This window comes from Hypanus sabinus, chromosome 4 (genome assembly GCF_030144855.1).
Source record: "Hypanus sabinus isolate sHypSab1 chromosome 4, sHypSab1.hap1, whole genome shotgun sequence".
Classification (NCBI taxonomy): domain Eukaryota; kingdom Metazoa; phylum Chordata; class Chondrichthyes; order Myliobatiformes; family Dasyatidae; genus Hypanus; species Hypanus sabinus.
The window spans coordinates 71,778,562-71,803,497 of record NC_082709.1 but is presented as its reverse complement, the minus strand read 5'-3'; the positions used below and the strand labels follow the sequence as shown (position 1 = coordinate 71,803,497).

The 24,936-nt window shown below is 42.7% G+C and overlaps 1 protein-coding gene across 1 annotated transcript in view; it reads right to left on the bottom strand.

The window, feature by feature from the left end:
- LOC132392123 (trichohyalin-like) overlaps positions 1 to 24,936 on the bottom strand; it is a 130,033-nt gene that overhangs the window by 57,402 nt on the left and 47,695 nt on the right. The window contains exons 3-4 of the mRNA XM_059965972.1: positions 16,339 to 16,425; positions 8,889 to 8,939 (exon numbers count right to left, since the gene is read on the bottom strand). Coding sequence (XP_059821955.1) covers positions 8,889 to 8,939; positions 16,339 to 16,425 — 138 coding nt within the window. The remainder of the gene's footprint in view (positions 1 to 8,888; positions 8,940 to 16,338; positions 16,426 to 24,936) is intronic.

Here is a 24,936-nt window from a genome sequence, read left to right as displayed (position 1 = left end):
AGGGGCAAAGGGATAAAGGGACTTTTCTTTCAAACCTACTTCAAACAAACTAAACCTTAAACAGCAAATAGAACAGGTTAAACAGGGAGAGCCTAAAATGCCAGGCAATAAAATTTAACAAGGGTGGGTGATGATACTGAAAATAATGGGAGAGGAACTGCTACTGAATTCGAATGTACAATATGACAATATAACTATCCTATGAAGAGCAATGGAGGAACTGTAGCCAGGATTTAATTGAAGTTGAGAGGAGAAGGGGCGTTCTCACTGAGAAATAGAAGATTCTAAGAGACAAAAAAAAATCTTGGTGTCAAATGCAAAACTAGAGGACGTGGTCATAAATAGCCAATCCCATATCTCAAGACTAATAGAAGGAAGAATTTCTTTTAGATTTATAATTGAAAACATTTATAATTCACTGCCTTGGAGCACACATCAGGGATTGGTGGAATTTTGGATACTATGGGGATCACAGAACATACTGAATGAGCAGAATATGAATGTTTACACTCATATTCTTATCAAATGGTGGAACAGACTAGAACCAATACATGGCCTACTCCTGCCTCTGCTAATCTTGTGTAACAGTAATAAAACAGGGAACTGGAGCTAATAGTATATTCAGAGGTAACCAGTATAGGTAAAAAATATAGTTCTAAGAGGCACATTTCTTGTTATATATATCACAATAGTATTAGAAAAAGTAACACTGCTACCAGAGTAACAGAGAATCCATTAGAACAGAAAATGAGATAATACAAAGACAATCACACCAATATTAAGTCTGCAGAAAAGAAAGAAGTAAGAATAAATCTGTACATGCTGTGGAAATAATGCATCTAGAAATTCATAGGTATGGCATTGTTCTTACTGCCATAAGTCTACTGCCTTGGTGTCTTCTCTATCATCCCATCCCTAAATGTTGGGTAGCCTTGCTCCTGAACTCCTAATCTCCAGCTGAGGCTCCATTCTTTCTCACCACCACTTAAAGTCCCAATCTCCAAATCCATTCCCTGAACTAGTCTGAAATGGTAGCAAAAGCATGGTCAACTTTTACCCAACTCCCCCAGAGCTGGAGTCAGTCTGATCCCCAAGCGCTCTGTTGTCCTTTTCTCATTCTGCGCACAAGACAGAAATCATGTATGCAGTGGCCTTGGAACTGGGAGAATCACTTAAGTTTGCAGCTGTAGGTGCTTAACCCAAAATGACATCACTGAGGCCACGCGTCAATTTCATTGATAAATTATCTGGGTGGACTGCACTTCTCTGAAACAAACAGGCCTGATGTGACAAATGTCACATGGATGTAACTGGGCAGCACAGGCTCATTGGGCCAGAATGGCCTGTTACTGTGCTATATCTCTAAATAAAAAATAATTAAAAACTGTGAAATTAAATGATCAAAGAACCTAAGTAAATTCCATAATATTCTACAAGCATGTAAATTTCAAAAATTGATGTGGGAACAAGGTCACAAGAACAGATAGAATAAACTAAAAGACAGCCATAGCTAGGCAGTAATTTTATATAATTAATTTGCTCTGTCTCTGCTAAAGAGATGCATGAAAAGATTAGAACTAATTGATATTCCAAGTAAGTGGATACTTATTAAATAAGCCACTGAAAAAAGCCCTCATCTGGACAGATGATGTCCATTTTAAAACAATCTAGTAAACTGGAAGCAAATGCTTCATTAGATATATAATGAATAATTTATTAGATTAAGTGTAGAGCCAGAAGACTGACAGATAGCTAGTATAGTACCTATTTTTAAGAATGTATGTAGAACATGTTCAGAGTGTAATGGACTCCAATTACCATCACATAATTGGTGGTAAGAAAAAACAAATTCTAACTAAAGAATGATTATTAACTATCATTCAGGACCCCTAACACCTAGGACATATCCCCTCCCCATGGTTACTATTAAGGAGAGGGTACATACCCCCTCCCCATGGTTACTGTTAAGGAGAAGGTACAGGAACCTGAAGACACACAATCAATGTCTTAGGGACATCTTCTTCTCCTCTGCCATCAAGATTTTTGAATTGACAATGAATCCATGCATATTACCTCACTACTACTTTTCTTTATTTTGATCTCCTTTTATGCTACTTAATTTGATTTAATTTAAATATATATTCCTATTGTAATTTGTAGATTTTTTATTATTTTGTCTTGCAGAACCCTGCTGCCACAAAACAACAAATTTCATCACATATGCCAGTGATAGTAAACCTGATTCTGATTCTGAAGAAAATAGCAAAACATTTGAAACAAAAAGATACAATATTAAAACGGATTTCAAAATGTAATATCTTATTTGAGTAAAGTCATTAGAATTTCTCGGAATTTAACTGAATGATTACAAAGTGATCCAGTGGATGTACATTATCTGGATGTCAATGAAGTACCAGATTAGAGATTAATGGAGGAAGGTGTGAAGTCAGGGAACAAGCAGTGAAAGGACGAATGCAAGGAATGTGTAGGAAAGAACTTATGGATGAACTGTGAGGCTGATTAACAAAACCATATGAAAATAAGGTATTATTCTGACTTCCGAACTAACAGAACTAAAAACAAACATATGATGGGGCACCTTTTTGGTTATGACATTGTATGCGAATTTGATTCTGAAATTGGGAGGTTTTAGCTATCAGGTATCAACTACTGCTGGGTTTCGTCTCTTTTGGAAATGGAAGGCTGCAAGAGTACAAAACCATGGAAGATTTTTATAACATAGATATAAAGAGCTAGAAATACCATTGTGTGGTATAATGCTTAGAGACACAACAAAACTACATCAGAAGCATGATCACTAAACACACTTAACAAGCTTTGGCATATTCAGTCTCGGTTCTAGGAAAGTTTGATGACTTACAAGTGCAGCCATGGGAAACACAGTATTGCTTCAAGGATAGGCAGCACACAGTTATCATTACCTACACAATTTCACAACAATAAACTACATATAAGATGAAGAAAAGATTTGAGCCTATTCCATCAATAGCACTTTTCTACCTGGACCAGTAGCACGATGCTTGACAGTTTTTCCTAAAGATACTGCAATAACTGAAGTATTAGCCCAAGATCCACACCCAGCTGACGATGTCTTGGATTTATCTCACTAACCTTCACAATCATTGAAACCTATCGAATGGTGAAAGGCCTCGGTAGAGTGGATGTGGACAGTCTAAGACCGGAGGACACAGGCTCAGAAGAGAGATGCATCCTTTTAGAATGGAGATGAGTAGAAGTTTCTTTAGCCAGAGAGTGGTGAATCTGTGGAATTCTTTGCTGCAGGCAGCTGTGAAGGCCAAGTTATGTTTATTTAAAGCAGAGGTTGATAGATTCTTGATTGGTCAGGGCATGAAGAGATACGGGGAGAAGGCAGGATATTGGGGTTGAGAGGAAAATCGGATCAGCCATTATGAAATGGTGGAGCAGACTCGATGGACCAAATGGCCTAATTCTGCTCCTATATCTTATGGTCTTATCACCTTGATAACAACTTCTTATATTTGACCCTCTGGTCTCATAGAATTGCATAGTCACATAGCACACAAATAGGCACTTGCAATTCAACCCATAATTCTACCACACCCCTGTTAAAAGTTACTTACGGTGGATAATTAATCTGCCAGACTTTGGGCAGTGGGAGGAACCATCTCTATGATCCCTGGGAGAATGTACAAACTCCACAGACGGTCAGGACTGAACACAGGTCCATAAGAACATAAGAAATAAGAGCAGAATTAGGCCATTCAGCCCAAAGGGTCTGTTTCACCATTTGATCATGGCTGATTTATTTTACCTCTGACACCTTTAATAATTAAGAACCCATCAACCTCCACTTTAAATAAGCTGGCCTTCAGAGCCAGCTGTGGCAATGAATTCCACGGATTTCTGAAGAAATCCCTCTTCATCTGTTCTAAAGGGACATCCTTGTATTTTAAAGCTGTGCCCTCTGGTCCTTGACTCCTCCACTATAGGAAATACCCTCTCCTCGTCCACGCTATCTCGATCTTTCAATATTAAATAAGTTTTAGTGAGATTACCCTCTTATTCTTCTAAACTTCAGTGTGCAGTGGCCCAGAGCCATCAAACACTCCTCAATGGTTAATGCTTTCATTCCCGGGATCATTCTCATAACCTTCCTGGTACATCCGTTCTTAGATACGGGCCCCAAAACTGCCTACAATTCTCCAAATGTGGTCTGACCAATGCCTTATAAAATCTCAGCATCACATCGTTACTTTTACATCCTAGTCCTTTTGAACTGAATGCTAACATTGCATTTGCCTTCCTTACTACTGACTCAACTTGCAGTTAACCTTTAGGGATTACTACATGTGGATTCCCAAGTCCCTTTGCACCTCCAATTTCTGAATTCACTCGATACTGCACAATACTGATGTACAGTGCTGTTGAGCACAAGTCAGAGATTCATCATGGGGGTGTTGAATGGAGTTTTGTACTCTTTATATTGGCCAAAAATTTAAAATTAGCTGACAGTAGACTTGTTGATGCAGGGTTGAAGATCAAAAATGAACGTGAAATGCAGTTAATATAATCCAGGAGAGGTGGAAGGAAATATGCATGTTCAGACTCGAATACCAGACCTCACACACTTTCTAATCAGGACAGAAATCTAGTTACACATACAGTGCATCTGACCATACACGCATACCTCACATTAGACTGGATCTCCACACCCTCCCTTCCCCAACCCACACTCTCAAGACAAAATTCAGCCTGTGTATCTGGGCACACAAAATAAACCTGTGTACAACAGAAAGTGCAGGAAACACTCAGCAGGTCATTGAGCATCTTGGGGAAAAAAAGTTAATGTTTCAGATCAAAGACTCCTGTCATTAATTCTTATTTCTCTTTCTGAAGATGCTGCCTGACCTGCTGAGTCCTTCCATCATTTTCTGTTTTACTTCAAATTTCCAGAACCTGCAGTTTCTTTATTTTTGCTTTCCAAATGAGACCCCATACTCAACTGAAATTACAATGTCCACTCAAACACACTCACAGCCCAAACTAACCTGTGTTATCAGTCCCCTGAAAATTCCCCCACACTTGCACAAATCCTTAAGCAGCTAGTGTTTTTGAATCAGACTTCATAGTAGAATAACGCAGCCAACATGGCATTCTGGCTTCAGTTAGCAATGAGATTACTACATAGATAAGTTATTTTAACAAATGCAGAATTGATGCAATGTCTCAGGAACAGTGTATTTGAAAAACAACTCCTGTGCAAGATTTATCTGCACATAATTATAAAACATAAAGTCAGTTTAATTAAAGATCAGTTTTTGACTGATGCAGTGAGGTGCATGGGATGACTCCTGATCAGAACTGATCAGAGACATGGCTGAGAGAAGGGCAGGACTGGCAGTTTGCTAATCCAGGATTTAGATGCTACAGGTGTGACAGAGGTACAAGGAAGCGAGGAAGAGCTGATACCTTCCCGATAAGACAGGACGTAACCGTAGTACTTAGAGATGACATTCTTGGGGCGGGGGGGGGGGGGGACATCCAATGAGGTGGAACTTCTAAACAAAAAGGGAAGGGTCCCTGTCACTCTTGCTGGGGAGTATTATAGACCCTCCCCCAAATGTCAGCAGAAACCTGATGAGCTGGTGTATAGAAAATTTTTTCATAGTTTTAAGAATAATAGGGTTATAATTGTGGGAGTTTCTAATTTTCCCCAGATTGACTGGGCCAGGGTGTTAATGGACTAGACAAGGTGGAATTTGTGAAATATGTCCAGGAAAGTTTCCTGAATCAATATATAGCGGACCCTATTCAGGAGAGTGTTATACTGGACATCCTCTTGGGGAATGAGGTAGGGTAGGTGGCAGTCTGAGAACACTTTGGCTCTACAAACCATAACTCTATTAGTTTTAAGACAGAGATGAAAAGAGTAGGACAAGTCCTCCTGAAACTGGAGCAAGGCTAAATTGGGGGAATTAGGCATGATCTAGCAGAGGTTGACTTGATAAGCCTATCTGAAGGGACAGGAACTAATGGCAAATGGGAGGCTTTTAAGAATTGGATATGAAGAGCCCAGGAGCAGCATTTTCCTGTTAGGGTGAAGGGTAAACCTGGCTAATTTAGGGAATCTTGGCTGATGAGGGATATTGAGGCTCCAGTTGAGAAAAAAAAAGAGGAAACATAGTTTGGATTTAGAAATCAAATTTCTTGATCTCTATAAAAAGATCAATAATACTCACAGAGGGAAATTAGGAAGGCGAAGACAGGATATGAGATGATGTAGTAGATGAGGCAAAGGAAAATCCCAAGAGTATAAAGGTGGCTTGAGAGGGAGTAGGTCCCCTAAAAGATTAGTAGGGGGACCAAGGTCTTGAGCTACAGAAGTGGCTGGAATCTTTAAAGAACATTTCTCCTTGATGTTTACTGAAGAGAAAATCATGGATGCTTAAGAGTTAAGGAAAACTAATGGAGATGTTTTGGAGGAAACTCATATTACCAGGGAAGAGGTACTTGCAACCTGACAATACACTACGGTGGATAAATCCCCAAGACTTGACTGAGTACATTCGCAGACTTTGTGGGAGGCCAGAGAAGAAATTACAGAGGCCCTTGCAGAGATATGTGATTCAATGTTAGCCAGAGGCAAAGTTACCAGACTGAAGAGTGGCTAATGTTCTATTGTTCAAGAAGGACATCAAGGGCGAGTCAGGAACTACAATTGGTCAGCCTGATATCAGCAGTGGTGAAGTTATTGGTGGGAATTCTGAGGGACAGGATCTACCAGCATTTAGACAGACAGAGAGAGATGGATTCAGAGGAGTCAGCATGGCTTTCAGAGTGGAAAATTGTGTTCTACAAACATTTTAAAGTTTTTGAAGAGGTAACCAAAGAAGTAGATGGGGTAGGCAGTCTATTTAGACTTTGGCAAGGCCTTTGATACGATCCTGCATAATAAGATGGTCTGAAAGGTTAGGTCCCATGGCTTTCAGGAAGAACTGCAAATCTTGGGCACATACATATAGCTAGGGTGCCTAAGACTTTTTCACAGTACTGTTGAAATTTTGTGTATTGCACTGTACTGCTGCCGCATATGAGAACTAATTCCATATGTGAGTGATGGTAAACCTGATTCTGATATGGGTCTCTATTGTGGACTGAATGTGGGAATGCAGTTGGGAGAGGGTAATCCTGGTTGGAAAAGGGGAAAGGGAGAGGGACGTTCTGTAACGATCTATAAACCAATTGTTTGGAATCATGATGATCTTGCCTGGTGTCTCTGGGCTGGGTGTGTCTGCCCCTGCACCACCCCTCACCCCTGCACTCTTTCTTGCCATGTGTCCCACACCCCTCCCACAACACTCCACCCTCACTACTCCCACCAGATTTACAAACTTGCTCTCTGCTCCACATTGACAAATACAGTGCTGTGCAAAAGTCTTAGGCACCCTAGCTATATACAATATACATTACAGTATGTGCCCAACAGCTTTGCACAGTACTGTAGTCAGATGGATTCAAAACTGCCTCAGAGGTAGGAAGCACAAGGTGATGATTGAAGGTTTGTTTCTTGGAATGGAGGCTGGTGACTAATGATACATTGCAGGGCTACGTAAGTGATTTGAATGCCAGTGCACAAGGCTTAATCAGTAAGTTTGTGGATGACATAAAATTAGGAGGTGCTGTTGCTAGAGAAGAAGGTAATCATAGAATATAGGGGGATCTTAATCAGTTAGGGAAGTGGGCTGAATAGGGTCAAATGTACTTCATTGCAGATAGGGGTAAGAAGATGCTTTCTGGATTGTCAAAGCAGCGAGGGACTTCCAATATGAATGGTAGTGCACTAGGGCATGTAATGGAACAAGAGACCGAGGAGTATAAGTGTATAGTTCATTGAAAGCAGTCTCACAGGTAGACAGGATGGTGAAAAAGGTGTACATGCATTCTGGCCATCATCGTTCAGGGCATTAAGAATAGGAGCTGGAACACTACCCTCCATTTTTTTGTCACTCGTGAGGCTGTAGATTGAGCAGTGTACAGTTTTGGTCACCTTACACAGGAAAGGTGTGGTTAAACTGGAAAGAGTACAGAGAAGATTAACAAGGATGTTACTAGGACTAGAGGGTTTGTGTTATAAGGACAGGCTCTCCAGGCTAGGTATTTATTCTTTGAAACACAGAAGAATGCACACTTATAGATAAATTATGAGAGGTATAAATAAGGGGATGGTAACAGTCATTCCCCCACAACAGGGAAAACCAAAGTTAGGGGGCACAGATGTAGGATGAGAGTGGAATCGTTTAAAAGCGACCCAAGGGGTGACTTTTTCCATGCAGAGGATGTTTCATTTTAGTGTGTCAGCCATTCAGGATTGGTCTCCTTTCAGATTAACTGGGTCCCGATATGACTGTTCCTGACTTGACCCTTTGTATTTTTTATGAGGCCGAGTGGCTAGCTCGATGCTCAACCCGGCACAAATGGAAAGCATGCTCGGGGGGTGGCATGACTTGGATTCGAACTCAGGAACCTTCGCTCCGGAGTCCGGCGCTGATGCCATTGCGCCACCAGCCGGCCAATAGGACTGTGAGTATATGGAATGAGCTACTTAGGGAAGTGGTGAAGACAGGTACAACAGTGTCATTTGAGAGGCACTTGGATAGGTACATGGAGGGATATGAACACAGGAAATTGGGACTAGTTGAGTGTACAGCATGGTTTGCATGGATTGGTTGGGCTGAAGAACCTGTATTTGTGCTGTACCATGACTATAGCACCCTGTTCTGCCTCCTGTGAGAGAGAGCCTGCATACTTAAATGAATCAAATCAAATTCAAAGTGCAAACGATGACAGCTGACAATCACTGCAATAGGAAATGAAAATTCACAAACCCGAGCACTGCCACGGCTTCCGACTGATGTCCACTCATCTTCATCAGACACCTGTACAAGAAACAAGTATGTTACCACACAGGCAAATGACAACATTGAAGGAGGAAGGTGGAATGACTAAAGATGAACAATATGGAGCCTGGAATGGGGTTGGGTGAGGGAAGCAGAGGGCAGGTGAGGAAGAGGGGAGAGATGGGGCAGGGGAAGCTGAGGGCCAGGGACAGAGAGAGGGACGGTGTGTGAGGCAGAGATATGGGGCAAGACAATAACAGTGGGCATCACTACATAGGGAGTGAGATATGAGTGGATTAGAAGCTCTCAAGAGTTCTACATGCTGAGTGTGAAGTACAGTGGGGAAGCGCAGATAAAACGTTGAAGACATGAATTAAGGACAGATGAGAGGAGACAATGACAGAACAATGGACAGTGAATTGGGAGGGGAAATGGTGAAAAATAGTACAAGGGAAAGAAAAGGGAATTTGTAAAAGGAGAGAACAAGAGTAACAGAGAGAAAGAAGGAAGGTACAAACCGAAGCATGTCTTCTGAATCTGCGAGAGTATTTCTCGCTGTCTTCCTGAAGTGCCAAGAGGGTGATGAAGAGGGGAAAAAAGCCAGAGTTTGTGAACAGTTCAAGCTGAGGTTCAGAAATTTTATAACAGACAAAAGACAGAGGAATCTGCTCTATGATAGGGTGAGATATCATTACACTCAAAATGTAATGATGTGACTCAAAATATAAAGATGTGATCCTCCAAGTGCTGACTGGATTAAGGGGCTTGATGATCCATAGCCTGCAGTAGGAACATAGATCAAGGAGAGGGCTAGTTCTTTAGCTTGCCCCTCAAATCAGGGACATACTATGAGAGGATTTCACCTCATCCACTTCTGGCTCTTAATGGATCGCAGATAAACTAAGAGTTGGTAGTGAGAAATGTAATGATATCTCAGCCTTTCATAGAGCAGATTGTAGAGGATTCCCTCATTTAACAGCAAGCAATTTGCCTTCCTCATTATCTTGTTTCCAACGGACATTGTGAATTGTTTGCTCATCAATGTGAGGAACAGCACTGCTCACAAAGAAACTCTTCGGGTTAAGGACAGTCAGTGCCAGTATCGAAATCTTTCCCGGCAGCTATAGAGTGAATCACACTCTGATATCAAGTACTCCAGGAGATGAAGCAAATCTCTGGCTACAGAGCAGAAATGGGAAAATGAGGCCAACACTGAGGTGATAATGTGCTTCTCCTTTCCAATGCTTCAACCAATGCTTAGATTCTTGCTCACGGCTGCCCACACACCCTCGCGTAATCCAAGTGCCAGTCCACTGCTCAGTCAGTACATGCACTGCCCAAATCTAATACCCAGAGGCCAGAAGGACACCCTTTGATAGCTATAGTCTGAACTGGTTTCCTCCCATCACCCATCACATCTCATCCCGAAGACCACAAGGCATGCATCTGTTCAATTGTCGAGACGGAGAATGGCAACAGCTTACTCTAAGCACTGACCAGAATGGAAGCTCAATTTGCGCAAAGGACATCAGACACTAGAACTCCTGCAACTGAGGATTATTTCCAAACATAAAATGTGGGAAAGGGGAAGATTCTACATGCATTCTAACAGCACACGCATTACCATCCACTGCTCGATGTCTCCCCATTTTGTATCCAGCCCATAATATTTCTACGAATAGAAAAAGGGAGAGATTAAGAGGAGGAAAGAAAAGTCAAGGACAGTAAATAAGGAGCAACTCAATATATGTTAAAGATTGTTGAGTGCTTCAAGGCCACAAACAACAGCAAACAACAATAACAAAAACACTCAATGGCCACTTATGTTAGGTACAGGAGGGGAGCCAGGTGCAGTTTTCTGCTGCTGTAGGCCATCCACTTCAACGTTTGACATGTTTTGCAATCTCTTCTGCACACCACTGTTGTTATATACGCGGATATTTGAGTTACTGTCGCTTTCCTGTCAGCTTAAACCGGTCTAGCCATTTTCCTCTGACCTCTCTTATTAACAAGTCATTTTCAACTGCAGAATTACTACTCACCGGATCTTTTTTTCTTTCAACACCATGTTGTGTAAACCCTAGCGATTGTTATATGTGAAAATCCCAAAAGATCAGCAGTTTTTGAGATATTCAAACCACCCCATCTGGCACCAACAATTATTCCATGGTCAAAGTCAATTAGATCACATTTCTCCCTCCATTCTGCTGTTTGGTCTGAACACCAACTGACCCACTTGACCATGTCTGCACGCTTTTACATATTGTGTTGTTGCCACATGATTGGCTAATTCGATATTTGCATTAACAAGTACAGGTGGACCTAAAAAAGTGGCCACTGAGTGTATGTGAGCTGTGAGAGACAACAATAAGTTCTCACTGGTTAAGCCCGATAATTAGACCGTTTTATCATTCCTAAATAGAGACCACTGGCTACTTTGGCCTGTACCATCCCCAATGAAAGCTTACCTGTGCTATACTAACTGAATTTCAGCACTGAAATTAGATTTTCAAATTTCCTTTCCATGCAGAAAACAACAAAAATCTACAACTCCACCTAAACAAGAGCTTTAGGCCAAGATTGAAATCGTTACTGGTGAGAATGAGTGATTACCTTACTGAAGGGCACAACAGGGTCAAAGTAGCTAATTTGCCCTACATTAGTATGCAAACTAAGCTGGATGAACCTGCTCGGCTGCAGATGGGTTACAGTGGAAGAGGAGATGAGGCAGCTGGAACTCCTCTCCCTCGTGTTGTTGCTCTCCTGTCCAGGGAGAACAGTCCAATATTTTTTCTGAAACATTGGAGGTGGGTGTTCCTCAATTATTTGCTTTCAATGCCTTCACTTTTTCTCTCCAACCCATATTTTGAACAAGTGTCCAAGAGTGTCACCATGCTTCTGCGTGGCAAACTCTAAATTCCATTTGACAATCCCACAGATAGTGTACACTGTCAGCATTCGTAACTGGAATTAGCCCAGAGGCGAGGCGAGGCGCACATGCGGGTCATAAACTTTGCCACTGTTGGATGCTCGATGGAGCAGATTTGCTAGTGCTTGAGTCATGAGTAATCTGCTGCGGAGTACCTCCTTGGCTGGGAATTGTATCTCTGCAGGTGTCAGGGGAATTAAAACACGTGCGTGGGGTGTGGCAAAAGATCAGGCAACTAAGGATGCACATTGACACACTGGATGAGTAAGCTGTCATGCCAGATTATTTTAAACATTTAGACAAACAAAGCAAAATACATCTCACCTTCTGTACCTGGTAAATCTACCAAGAGAAAGCAGTGGAGAGAAAACAAGAGAAGGCAGAATGTAACTGAAACAGAGGTTCGACAGAGATTGAATCAAAGCAACCTTTGGCCACAGAAAACCATGGGATATTTTCTTCTGCTTTTCCTTATTCCAACCCTACACCAATACCATGTCATTTTGCCGTCCATGCATCTCTGCTGGCTACAAGGCCAGTTCTGCCCCCAAGCAACTTGTACTGAAAGATTAGATTAGATTAGATTCAACTTTATTGTCATTGTGCCGAGTACAGATACAAAGTCAAATGAAATGCAGTTAGCATCTAACCAGAAATGCAAAGAATAGTGTTATTTACAAAATAACTGCAAATAAAAAGTAAGTGCTACAGCACACAAATATAAAAGTACTGAGACAGTCCAATATGGGTGCAATACTGTTTAGCACTGATGTGAGGTTCAGCAGGGTCACAGCCTCAGGAACGAAGCTCTTCCTGTGCCTGCTGGTGTGGGAGCAGAGGCTCCTGTAGCGTCTACCGGATGGGAGGAGAGTAAAAGGTCCATGGTTAGGGTGAGATGCATCCTTGATAATGCTTTTTGCCCTGCCCAGGCAGCATTTATGGTAGATGTTCTCAATGGTGGGCAATTGGGTTCCGATAATCCGCTGGGCAGTTTTCACTACCTGCTGGAGTGCTTTGTGGTCCAATGCGGGACAATTGCCATACTGCGCTGAGATGCAGTTGGTGAGTATGCTCTCAATGGTACAGTGGTAAAAGTCCGTCAGTATCCTGGGACAGATGCAAAATTCTCGATGCAAATTCGTTATCTTACTGACTTCCTCTGTAAAGCAGAACTGTACCTACCATCATTTAGAATTATACTGTGGCCAGTATCATACCCCAGTGGTACAGTGACAGACCTGTGTCCTACTGGTTTTGTATCCATATGTTATACAGTGATAGGTCCCTATTTATCAATGTGCTGCAGTGATTGGCATTATGGCTCCCTGACATTATGGGGTAATGGGCCACTCTGCCATCCCAGCAAGAAGCACCAGACCGTACACTCAAGGCCTGCTCATATGATTTTACTTGAATCAGGGAATTGCAACACGTACTTCTTCGATGCAAACTTGGTAAAGGCCCTGCAGCCAACCACAAAAAATATAACAATGATACTTGAAGCACCAGGCATTCTGCTAGAGGCATAATGGGAATGATGATGGGTAGACCACAACCACTCTCCCCTAACCAGACATGAAAGCAGCCAGCTCAAGGTACATAGTAAATGGGTCTTCAGTGGGTTATTGTTCCCTCCATCGCACACATGGTCCCAAAATTACTCAAAGGGAAACGATGTAAACAGCTGTTATTGAAGCTCTCACTTAAAATCACCACCAGAGGGCAGCAGGTTGAGGTTGAAAGCCATCAGATACAATTAACCCTACCCCCCTCCTCTGACTCCATCAGCTTTCCTCCCCACTCTAATCCAGCCCTAATTGCTGCCGTGTCTTCACCATTCCCTCTGAGCTTCCCCTCTCTGAGGCAGAACATTCTGTCATTGGCAAGGGCCTTACCTTTGTACCCCTTCATTCGCATCTCAGAGACCTCCGCGTCTGTCATGACGCCAGGCTCTTCTTCCATCGCCTCTGTCTCTCAGCCTGCTTCTTCGGCAAGAGTTGCCCACTCTTCCCGTATGGAACCCTCCGCCTATTCTTGACACCCCGCGCTGGTTCTCTGCCTGCTTGGATGTTTTCATCTTTAATTGCCAACGAGACATCAACTAGCTCAGACTTAGCACTAATCTCCAAACCTTACCCCTCTGAACGCACCACACTCCACTCTCTCTGCACCAATCCCTGCCTTACCATCAAACCCACAGACAAATTGTGTGTTGTGAACAGAGTGGTGCACTGACCTCTACACTGCTGAGGCCAGGCAGCAACTCTCAGACACCTTCTCTTATCTACCCCTTGAAGATGGCCCCACTCTCAACTATCAAAAATCTGTCTCTGACATCATCAACTCTGGAGAACTCCCATTCACTGCCAACCAACTCCTAGTTCCCTTACCTCCTACCCAGGAAATACAAATTTCACGGTCCAGGTTGGCCATTGTCCCTGCCTGCTCCTGCCCCTCTGAACTCATGCCTGCCTGCATACCTCAACTCCCTTCTATCCCCTTTGTTTCATTCATGACACTTCACATATTCTCGATTTCCTCCCCACCTTTCAATTAATCCCCTGGTTTGACTGCCTCATTTTCACCATGGCTGTCCAGTCCCTATACATTTCTATCCCTTTAAGAAGGCCTTAAAGCTCTCTTGCTTCTTTCGCAATAAAAGAACCAACCAGTTCCCCTCCATCACCACCATCCTGTCTAGCAGAACGGGTCCTCATCCTCAACAACTTCTCCTTTGGCTCCTCCCACCTTCTCTAGAATTTCTCCCCCTGCATGGGCCCCAGATATGCCTGGCATTTCGTTGGCTATGTAGAACATTCCATGTTGAAAGCTTTCCGCGGTAATGCTCCCCAACTCTTCCTCCACTACACTGTCCACTATATTGGTGCTGCTTCTTGCACCCACGCTGAGCTCATCAATTTAATCAACTTTGCCTCCTTCATCCACCCGGCCCTTAAATTCACTTGATCCAATCCTGACACCTCCCTTTTCTTTCTCCCCATCTCTGGAGCCAAACGGTCAACGTCATCTCTTATAAACATACCAATATCAATGGCTACCTTGACAATGCCTCTTCCCACCCAGCCTTCTGGTAAAAATGCTTCTCCCTTTTCTCACTTCCTTTGTCTCTACCACATCTATTCCCAGGATGAAGCTTTCCTTTCCAGGACATCAAAAATGTCCTCCTTCTTCAGAGAATGGTGTTTCCTTTCCTCTACCATTGATGTTGCCCTCAGCCGCATCTCCTCCATTTCCTGGACATCCACACCCACCCCATCTTACCACCATCTTAACAGTAATAGAATTCTTCTTGTCTTTACCTACCACACCATAAGCCTCCGCATCCAGCACATCAATCTCTGCAACTGCCACCATCTTCAAAGAGATCCTTCCATCAAACACATCTTTACTAGCCTCCCCGCACTCTCCCCTTTCTGCAGGGATCATTCCCTCTGTGATTCCTTTGTCCATTTGTCATCCCCATTAATCTCCCTCCCAGCACTTAACCTTGCAAGCGACCAAAGTGCTACTCCTGCCCATTCACCTCCTCCCTCACCTCCGTTCAGGGCCCCAAACAGTCTTCCAGGTGAGGCATCACTTCACCTGTGAACCTGCTGGGGTGTTGACTGTTGTACTCGGTGCTCCCAATATGGTCCCAGGTGCATTGGTGGGACCCGTTATAAATTGAGAAACTACCTTGTTGAGGAACTCCGCTCCATCCACCTAAAGCAGAACTTCCTATTGGCCAAACATTTTAATTCCCATTCCCATTCTGGCATGTTGGTCCACTCCTCCTATGGTGTCACAATGAAGCTACCCTCTGGGTGGAGGAGCAACACCTTAAATTCTGTCTTGGTAGTCTCCAACCTGATGGCATGAATATCGATTTCTCATTCCGGTAAAGTTTCTCCCTTCAACTGTCCAGTTCTTCTATTCCCCATTTTGGCATCTTATCTCTTCTCACCTGCCTATCACTTCCCCTGGGGGCTTCTCCTCTTACCCTTTCTCCTGTGGTCCACTCTCCTCTCCAGCACTTCACCTTTCCCACACACCTGGCTTCACTTATCAGCTTCTGGCTATTCTCTTTCCCTCTCCCCTAACCCTATCTTTTTATTCTGGCGTCTTCCCCCTTCCTTTCCAGTCGCAAAGAAGGGTCTCAGCCCAAAATGTCGACTGCTTGTTCATTTCCACAGATGCTGCCTGACCTGCTGACTTCCTCCAGTATTTTGTGTGTTGCTTTGATTTCCAGCATCTGCAGAATTTCTCATTTTTATCAGATAGAATTAACTTGGTTTTCAGCCCAAGTTTGTAAGTTGAACAGTCTGTGTCGCCTCTACGTACGTTCAGAATTGCACCGTTTCAGCCTTCCCTCTCTTACGAGATTATCTGGCAGATCTTGCTACAATTAGAAACAGGCCCTTCAGACTCAGCCTGACTGTATATCTTCTGGCCCCGGACTAACTAACCGCAATTAAACACTGGCAACACTTGTTCAACCCCACAACTCACCTCCTTCTGCTGTCTCTCCAGCTCCTTCATTCGAATCTCTCTTGCCTCAGCTCGTGCAGCTCGCTTTGCAGCCAACCTGGCCTCAGCCTGTGGAAGTCAAAAATTAAACAATGGTGACTCTTAGGAACCACACCTCACTTCACCGGGTAGCCCCAGAGCAGTTCACAGGATTGCATACAAAACAACATGGCTCACCGTTCGGATCGGCCTGCCCCGCCATTGAGCACATTGAGGAGTACTGTCACAAGAAAACAGCATCCGTCATCAAGGATCCCCACATCTCCCAACCTCACAACTTCAGCACCATTATTGTAAACTGAAGCATGTGCTCGTGCCCCTTTCTGAAGACAATGACCAGCTCTTTCTTTGACATTGAGAGAAAGGTTGTTGTCATGACACCATACACGAAGCTCTCTATCTCCTTCCTGTACTCTGACTAATAGTTATTTGAGAAACAGCCCACTATGATAGTATCATCTGCAAAACAGAATAGAATCTGGCCAGTCATGGGTTGAGCAGTGGTGTTTACAATAATCATAACAGAGGTACTGTTGCTTATCCTTATTGTGGTCTATTAGTCAAGATGTTGAGCAGGTGTTACTCCCAGGTTTTGGAGTTTGGTGAGGAGTGCTTGGAATTATAGTATTGAAGACAGAGCTGTGGTCAATAAACAACACTCTAATGTCGGTTCTTTACAGCCTAGATGCTCCTGAGATGAATGTTAGTCCAAGGAGATGGCATTCGCCAAAGACCTGCGTCAGCGGTAGGTGAACTGCAGTGGGTCAAGGCTATCTGGAAGACTGGGGCTGCGGTGTGCCATGATCAGCCTAACAAAGGACCTCATGGTGATAGTCGAGTGATAGAATTACTGGATAATATTAATTAAGGTATGTTTACTATGATCTGATTTTTCTGGCACTGCCATTTATCCTCTTAATTACGGAATCAAAGAATTGAGGGTAAGGGGGAAGACATCTTGAGGGGATCTGAGAATGAAATATTTTCATACTACACTTCTAAACTGGAACACAGTGGCCGAATGGGTGTTGGAGGCAGATACTCTTGCAAGATTAAGTATCTAGAAAAAAACTTGAATTCCCAAGGCATAGAAAGCTACAGAGCAAGTGCTGGTAAACAGGATTAGTGTAGATGATCATGGACATTGTGGGTCAAAGAGCCTGTTTCTCTACTTCATAAATCTTTATAAATACTTTACATAAATCTCAATATTGCGTCCCACTGGCAGATGCATAAACACCAGATTAGTAGCCCTCATCATCTACCAGGCTTGCAACCACTAACATCGTGTCAGCTACATCATGACAGCCTTGTTCCTAATACAGTAACCAGAATGAAACTGTTGTTCATTCACCATTACTGGAGCTCGATACTAGTGACAGACTTGTATGCCCCAGGGTTATATTCCAGTATTATGCAAAGACAGGACTATCCCACCAGGTGTGTATTGTAGTACTGTACAATGGCACCTGTTGCTGTAAACTCTATCATGGACTTACATTCAGCAGGATAGCCACATTACCACAGCATTTGGAACATTGTTATGATAAACACAAGTAAATGCAAGATCATTCTTTTCTCTCGAAAAGCCCCTCTGGGATGCTCCAGATTGAGCAGTAGCCATGTCGCCTTTATGTGTAAACAAAATAATATTCCTAGCATTTATATTGTCTGTTTATGATAATTATGTATCATGTTTCAAAGTAAAGTTCAAAGTAAATTTATTATTATGAAATTTACTTTGAACTTGAAGTAATTTGAGTAAAGAATGCACATGTCGTTGTATTTATTTTCTTGCAGGCATTCATAGAAATATGATATTATCAATGAAAAACTATTCAAAAACAAAGGCTGACAAAAAACAATGTGCAAATGCAAACAAGTAAACAAATAAAACTGAGAACATGACGATGGATGACAGGTGTACAAGTGACAGAAAAATGGAGGGCAATGCAGCAGCAAGGGGTTAGACTTGTCTTAGATGATGGGCACATGTATGATAGAAAAATGGAGAGCTGTGTAAGAGGGAAGGGTTAGATTTTTCTTCAAATTAATCAATACGTCAGCACACCATCGAACAAAAAGTAGTGGATATAGCCCAGTCCATCACGGTAAAGCCTTCCTCACCACTGAGTACATCCACACGGAGCGCTGTAGCAGGAAAGCAGCATCCATCAGAATCAGGCTCAACACTACCAGCATACATCGAGAAATTCGTTAACTTAGCGGCAGCAGTATAATGCAATACATGATAATATAGAAAAAAGTAATTAAGTATATATATGTATATTAAATAGTTAAAAATAGTGCAAAAATAGAAACAATAAAAAAGTGAGGTTGTGTTCATGGGTTCAATGTCCATTTAGGGATCTGATGGCAGAGGGGAAGAAGCTGTTCCTGAATCACTGAGTGTGTGCCTTCAGGCTTCTGTACCTCCTTCCCGACAGTAACAATGAGAAGAGGGCATGTCCTAGGTAATGGGGATACTTAATAATGAATATGGGTTCAGTGTAACATTTAAGAGAAGCTTGCATAGGTACATGGATGGGGGCAGGGGGGTTTGGAGAGATATGTAGATGGAACTACGCAGAAGTTCAGGTCGTCATGGACTAGAGGGGCCGAAGGGCCTGCTTCTCTGTTTAGTACTCTACGACTATTAATTGAGGAGTCATTGAAAGTGAATCAATAGGTTGTGGAATCAGTTCAGAGTTAGGGTGAGTGAAGTTATCCACACCAATTCAGGAACCTGATAGTTATAGGGTAATAACTGCTCCTGAAACTGGTGGTGTGGGACCTCAAGTTCTGTGTCTTCTTCCTGATGGCAGCAGAAAGAGCGCATGACCTGGATGGTGGAGTTCCTCAACAATGGAATTTACATGCTGGAAGGAATGGGGGAGGGGCAATACCATCTCTGAAACCCAGCCCATGGCTTACCACGTAACCAGACTCTTTCCCCCGGCCAAAGATCAGCTCACAAACACGGACACTGTTCATCAAGTACAAAGACAGAGCAAAAGCCTACTGTGGTAATGCAAGCCTTGGCATCATCTGCTGAGGGGCTGGCAGTGCAACGCAATGTGCAGGGAGCATAGCTTTCTGGTCGGGAGCAGTATTCAAAGCCCTCGGTATGCAAAGATATGGTGCCTTACATCAGGATGGGGGCCAGTGTGATAAGGGGAGATAGAAGTCTTTCTACTTTGGCCAGTTGGCAGCTCCAGGTACCTAATTCTTTCCAGGGGCTGTAAAAACCTCTCCATTTCACTTCACTGGACAAGCTCTTCAGATGGTCAATAGCCTCAGGTCATTTCACAGCAACCCGGCTGCTGAGTGGATCTGAGTTTATCACCCAAGAGCCACGTCGCGATCAGGCATGAGTACATATGCACAGTTGATTCTGTGCTTGTAGTGTCAGTTCCTTATAAAAGTAATACAACCCAGGCACTGCTGTGATGGTTTGCTTAACTTACAATGTAGCTAGCTTCCAAGTGTCCAACCAGCACTATTCCAGGTTAGCTGTCAGAGTGATTCACCAGTCTCATTCAGATGAGCTCCAGGATGCTTGTAGCCTTGCAGGAGACATGGGTTCAGCATCATCTTAACTCCCGTAGCTTTGATTTATCTATTACTTACTTACTTAAAGATACAGAGTGGAACAAGCTACACCACCCAGCAAACCCACCTATTTAACACTAGCTTAATCCCAGGATATTTACAATGACCAATTAATCTACTAACTGGTACGTCTTTGGAAAATGGGAGCAAACCAAAGCACCCAAAGGGTACGCAGGTGTTCAAGAGGAGGATGTACAGACTCCTTACAGATGGCAACGGAATTGAACTCCAAACCTCAACGCCCCAAGTGTGTTTACCACCACTAGTCTCCTCTCACCCAGGACGAGATGGTATTGAAGGGCCTCAGCCTGAAACATTGACTGTTTACTCCTCTACATAGATGCTGCCTGGCCTGCTGAGTTCCTCCAGCATTTTGTGTGTGTTGCTTCAGAGCATCTGCAGATTTTCTCAGTTCTAGATGGTATTTGACTTGTTGTTTCTCAGTTCCATGAAAAACATCGGTAAATGCATTTGTGTTGCTTGAGTGAAGTGATTGTTTTTTGAACAGAGATAAGATGGAATTTCTTTAGACAGAGGGAAGTGAATCTATCGATTGCCACAGATGGCTTTGGAGGCCAAGTCACTGGATGTATTTGAAGTGAAGGTTGATAAGTTCTTGATTAATAAGGGCGTCAAAGGTAACAGGGAGAAGGCAAGGAATGGGGTTGAGAGGGATAACAAATCAGCCATGATGGAATGGTGGAGCAGAGTTGATGGGCTGAATGGCCTAAATCTCCTCCTATGTCTTGTGGTCGTATGGATTAAATTTCATATTTCTGTCATAGAAGATCTTCACCAGTTCCACCTCTTACTTGGTAGCACCTCCAAGTACAGTGGTATTTCCGGTTTGCTTTCAGAGAACATCTCTTGCCAAGCTCAAGTTGTTCAAGGTCAGCAAACCATTGGCTTAAACACAGAGATCATTTGATTAGTGGTAACCCCAAGCCAGGTTGTTGTGTCGCTGACTAACCCTGAACCAGTATCTTATCAGAGGTATTCTTCTCACAGAACTGGCCTTGTTTGTTTCAAGATCCAGTGCTTCTGATTGGTACTCTGAACCTGACGTTATCTCTTCTGATGGCCGTTAACCATACAATGTTTGTATGGACGATTGTTCAATGCACATTGCGCACATTTTTTTCCAAAATACGAGGGATTACCAGTCATTCAGGATGCCAACACAATATCTGCAGCACCTCAGCCATTTGTTACCCCTATATTTTCTGTTCTGCGCCTTTTGTCTCGCCCTTCGCTATGTCTACTTCCTCTTGCTGACTGTCTTAACACATCAAGCATAGCTTTGGATATTTCATCCGCCTTACATGTCTGTGTGCTTTTCTGCAAACTTAATCCTGTCCCTTGTAGTATCCACTGTGTTCAAAATCGACATACGCTAACTTGAGATTCACTTTCTTGAGGGTGTTTACAAGAAGGAAATACAATAGAATTTTACAAAAAAACTACACATAAACTGGACATCACTGACAACCAATGTGCAAAAGACAAACTGTGCAAACAACAATAATACTGAGAACGTTGAGTTATAAAGGGTTCTTGAAAGTGAGTCTGCAGGTCGTAGAATCAGTTTAGAGTAGTGGTGACTGAAAATATCCACACTGGTTAGAGGTTGGCTGGACTTCCAGATTCTGCAAATATCGTGATCTGTGACAAGTAAATTGTTTTCATCTGCAAATATCTTAGCTCCCTTAATGTCAAAGGATTCTCTGTGCACCCAATTGCAAGTAGAGAACCAATTAAGTTCAACTGTTTTAACTGAAGGAAGGTGCAATCTGCTTGAATTAGTATCTAATTAACACTTTGAGGGGCTCATTTAAGTATTTAATGATTATAGTACAATTCTCTCACCCTGTCACCACACAGTTGCAAAAACAGATTTACTGCTCCAGTTTATCTGGCTAAGCCAGCTCACCATAAAGCTCAAACTATTCCTTCCACTGGCTCCATGTTTAAACAGATTACTTATCTAGAAATGCAGAAACCAATCTAGAAAACAGATTGGTTCTGTTTTGTCAATCATGTATCCCCTCTCTTGAATCACATTGTTCACTGTCTTGGAGCCCATGTTCACATTATCCCAACTGGAATGGAATCATACTTGGTATTCACTTTTGTCATTAGGCAATGTGTCTAAATTTCATCAACTGGCACTTTGAAGTTAATTTATTATCAAGCTACGTATATGTCACCATATACTATCTGAGATTCATTTTCTTGCAGGCATTCACAGCAGAACAGAGAATACACACAAAGTCTGACATACAATCAATGTGCAAAAGACAAACTGTGCAAATAAATAAATAATACAGAGAACTTGAGTTGTAGAGTCCTTGAAAGTGAGTCCTTCGGTTGTATTCAGTGATCAGTTGAGTGTTGAGGTGAGTGAACTTATCCAGGCCAGCTCAGGAGCCTGATGGTTGAAGGGTAATAACTGTTCCTGAACCTGATGGTGTGCGACCTAAGGCTGCCATAACTGCTTTCAGATGGCAGCAGCGAGAAGACAGCATTTCTGGATGGTGGGGGTTTTTGTTGATGGATGCTGCTCTCTTGTGGATGTGCTCGGACGGGGGAGGGCTTTTCCTGAGCTGGACTGGGCCACCTAGGCAACCACCCTCCTGATTCCATGCCTCAGTTCACTCTAAATTACCTGAAAATACTAGTTATTTTGTTTCAAACAGCTTCACTTACAACTTTGTTCCCTAAGTAATGCTGCAATACTAGAAGCAGTTAATCACATGAAACAACTTTTAAAGGGGTGACAGCATTAAAGAAACAATTATCCATGGCTTGACATGACACTTATTTCTAGCTATAACCTGTATCATACTAGGGAATAGTCTGCCTGAATTCTAGATTCAAGAATGCAATTTAATACATTTCAAAAATGTATCATTGACATTTTTAATACGAATGTTTTGGGGAAACCACACTAGCACATCCTCTACATAGTATTTTGCTACATACAATTTAGTGATGTTCTTACCAGTTCCATGTTAATTCTTATCTGATAACAGTCTAGTAAAATTTTGTCAACAAATGGTGTCTGCATATTATTCTGTTCTGTTGTGCTAATTAGAATGGTGTGCAGCTTCTCTCTGTGCCTTTCTCCAAGAGAAGTTCACTGAACAGTGTCGTTTCCACCCGGCTGAATTGTTCAGTCTGGCTATAGTTTGTTCACCTGTAGGTCATGACTAGGGCTAACGCCAACAATGGTATCTTGTGTGTCACTATGCTAACAAATACTTGCAAAAAATAGCAATGATTTCACAGCGGGCAGTTCCACACTATATATAGGTGCCTAGAATGAGGACAGATGACAGAAGAGAGGGAAGTAGTCCAGAGAAAAAGCCCCAACAGTGATTCAGAGAGAATGGTTTCTTCAGGAAGACCCTGCAAATTAAAGTGTTACTGGTTGTCACCACCCCAACATCTTGGATTAGATGTAGAGATGGGCAATGAGTAGGAACAAAGAGGAGGAGAGAAGGGTAGGAACTGAAGGGGCATGGGATGGGCTGGGAAAATAAATATAGTGGAAAAAATAAAGAAGGAGAGAGGACGAAGATCTGAGTGTAGTAAGGAGCAGGCCAGATAAAAGGCAGGGTAAGGAAGCAGCACATTTCTAGTTTAGTGACTGTATCTGGAAGCTGGGGACTTCACACAATATTTTCAGATTGCTCCCCTTGCAAATTTTACATCTTACTTCCTTAAACCAACAGCAGCTAGATTAAAACAGGTGAGAGAAGCACAGGTGGGAACAACAACTACATTCTCTCACTGCACTTAACCTTGCAAGGCCCTGGCACTTGCTCACACACCACACCAGGTTAATACAGCAACTTGTGATGTCAGAGGCCACTGGAGCTTGCTCTTCCTCTGAGCTGCCAGCAGAAATAAAGTGCTGGGAAAGTGGGTGATCATAAGGGAAAATATTCCAGAAATTATGTTGCTCAGCAGATTAAGTCGGAAGGAACAAAAAGATAGGAGAATTCACACAAGCTCCAAATGTACCTTCACAACAGGATTCTGCTCTGCACGGCCTAACTATAAACCACACCCACTTTACCATGGGCAAGTTCTGCCTTGCCCATGCACAGTTTGTAGATACAAGAATCTTACTGGCAATCACTAGATTCAATTTTCTGCATTCAGTACAAGTACTCTTAAAACTGCCCCATCTACCCGCCATCAAGGACATATACAGTGGATTGGGACACTTCAGCATCAGTATATTTTGGCCCAAATAAACAGCTGCTTAAAAAAGTATAAAAATGAGTAACAAGTTATGGATTTAAATGAAATACAGAACAAATTAGACTATCAATACAACCACAATACATAAAATGGTGTATTAGTTCCTAATAGCAACAGAGGAATTCATCCAGTGCATCTGTTCCGTTGATTGATTGTACATGAACAAAATCAGCGCTGGCACCAAGTGTAGATACTGGACTGGACTGCCTTCATACAATGCTATCAATAACTGCATCCTCCAAATTTTCATTTTCATTGCAATATTCAAGATGACTGCTGATGCCTTCAAATTCTTTGTAGTCCCTAACTTGTTGAAGCGGTGGAATCATTTCATCTTCACTCCTGGCTGTTTCTGGCATCTTTGAGCCTGAATGCTTGAAAGCACAGGTAGCAGAACAGTCCACCTCTTCAATAACTTCTAGTTCCCCGGTCCCAACCGCTTCATTTTTACAATGGATGTCCAATCCTTATACACTTCAAAGCCCTCCGCTACTTTCTGGACAATAGACCTCAACAGTTCCCCAACACCACCACACTCCTCCGGTTGGCAGAACTGGTACTCACACTGAATAACTTTTCTTCCGGCTCTTCCCACTTTCTCCAGATCAAGGGTGTAGCAATGGGCACTCGCATGGGCCCTAGCTATGCCTACCTCGTCGTGGGTTACGTGAAACAGTCTATGCTCCAAATCTATAATGG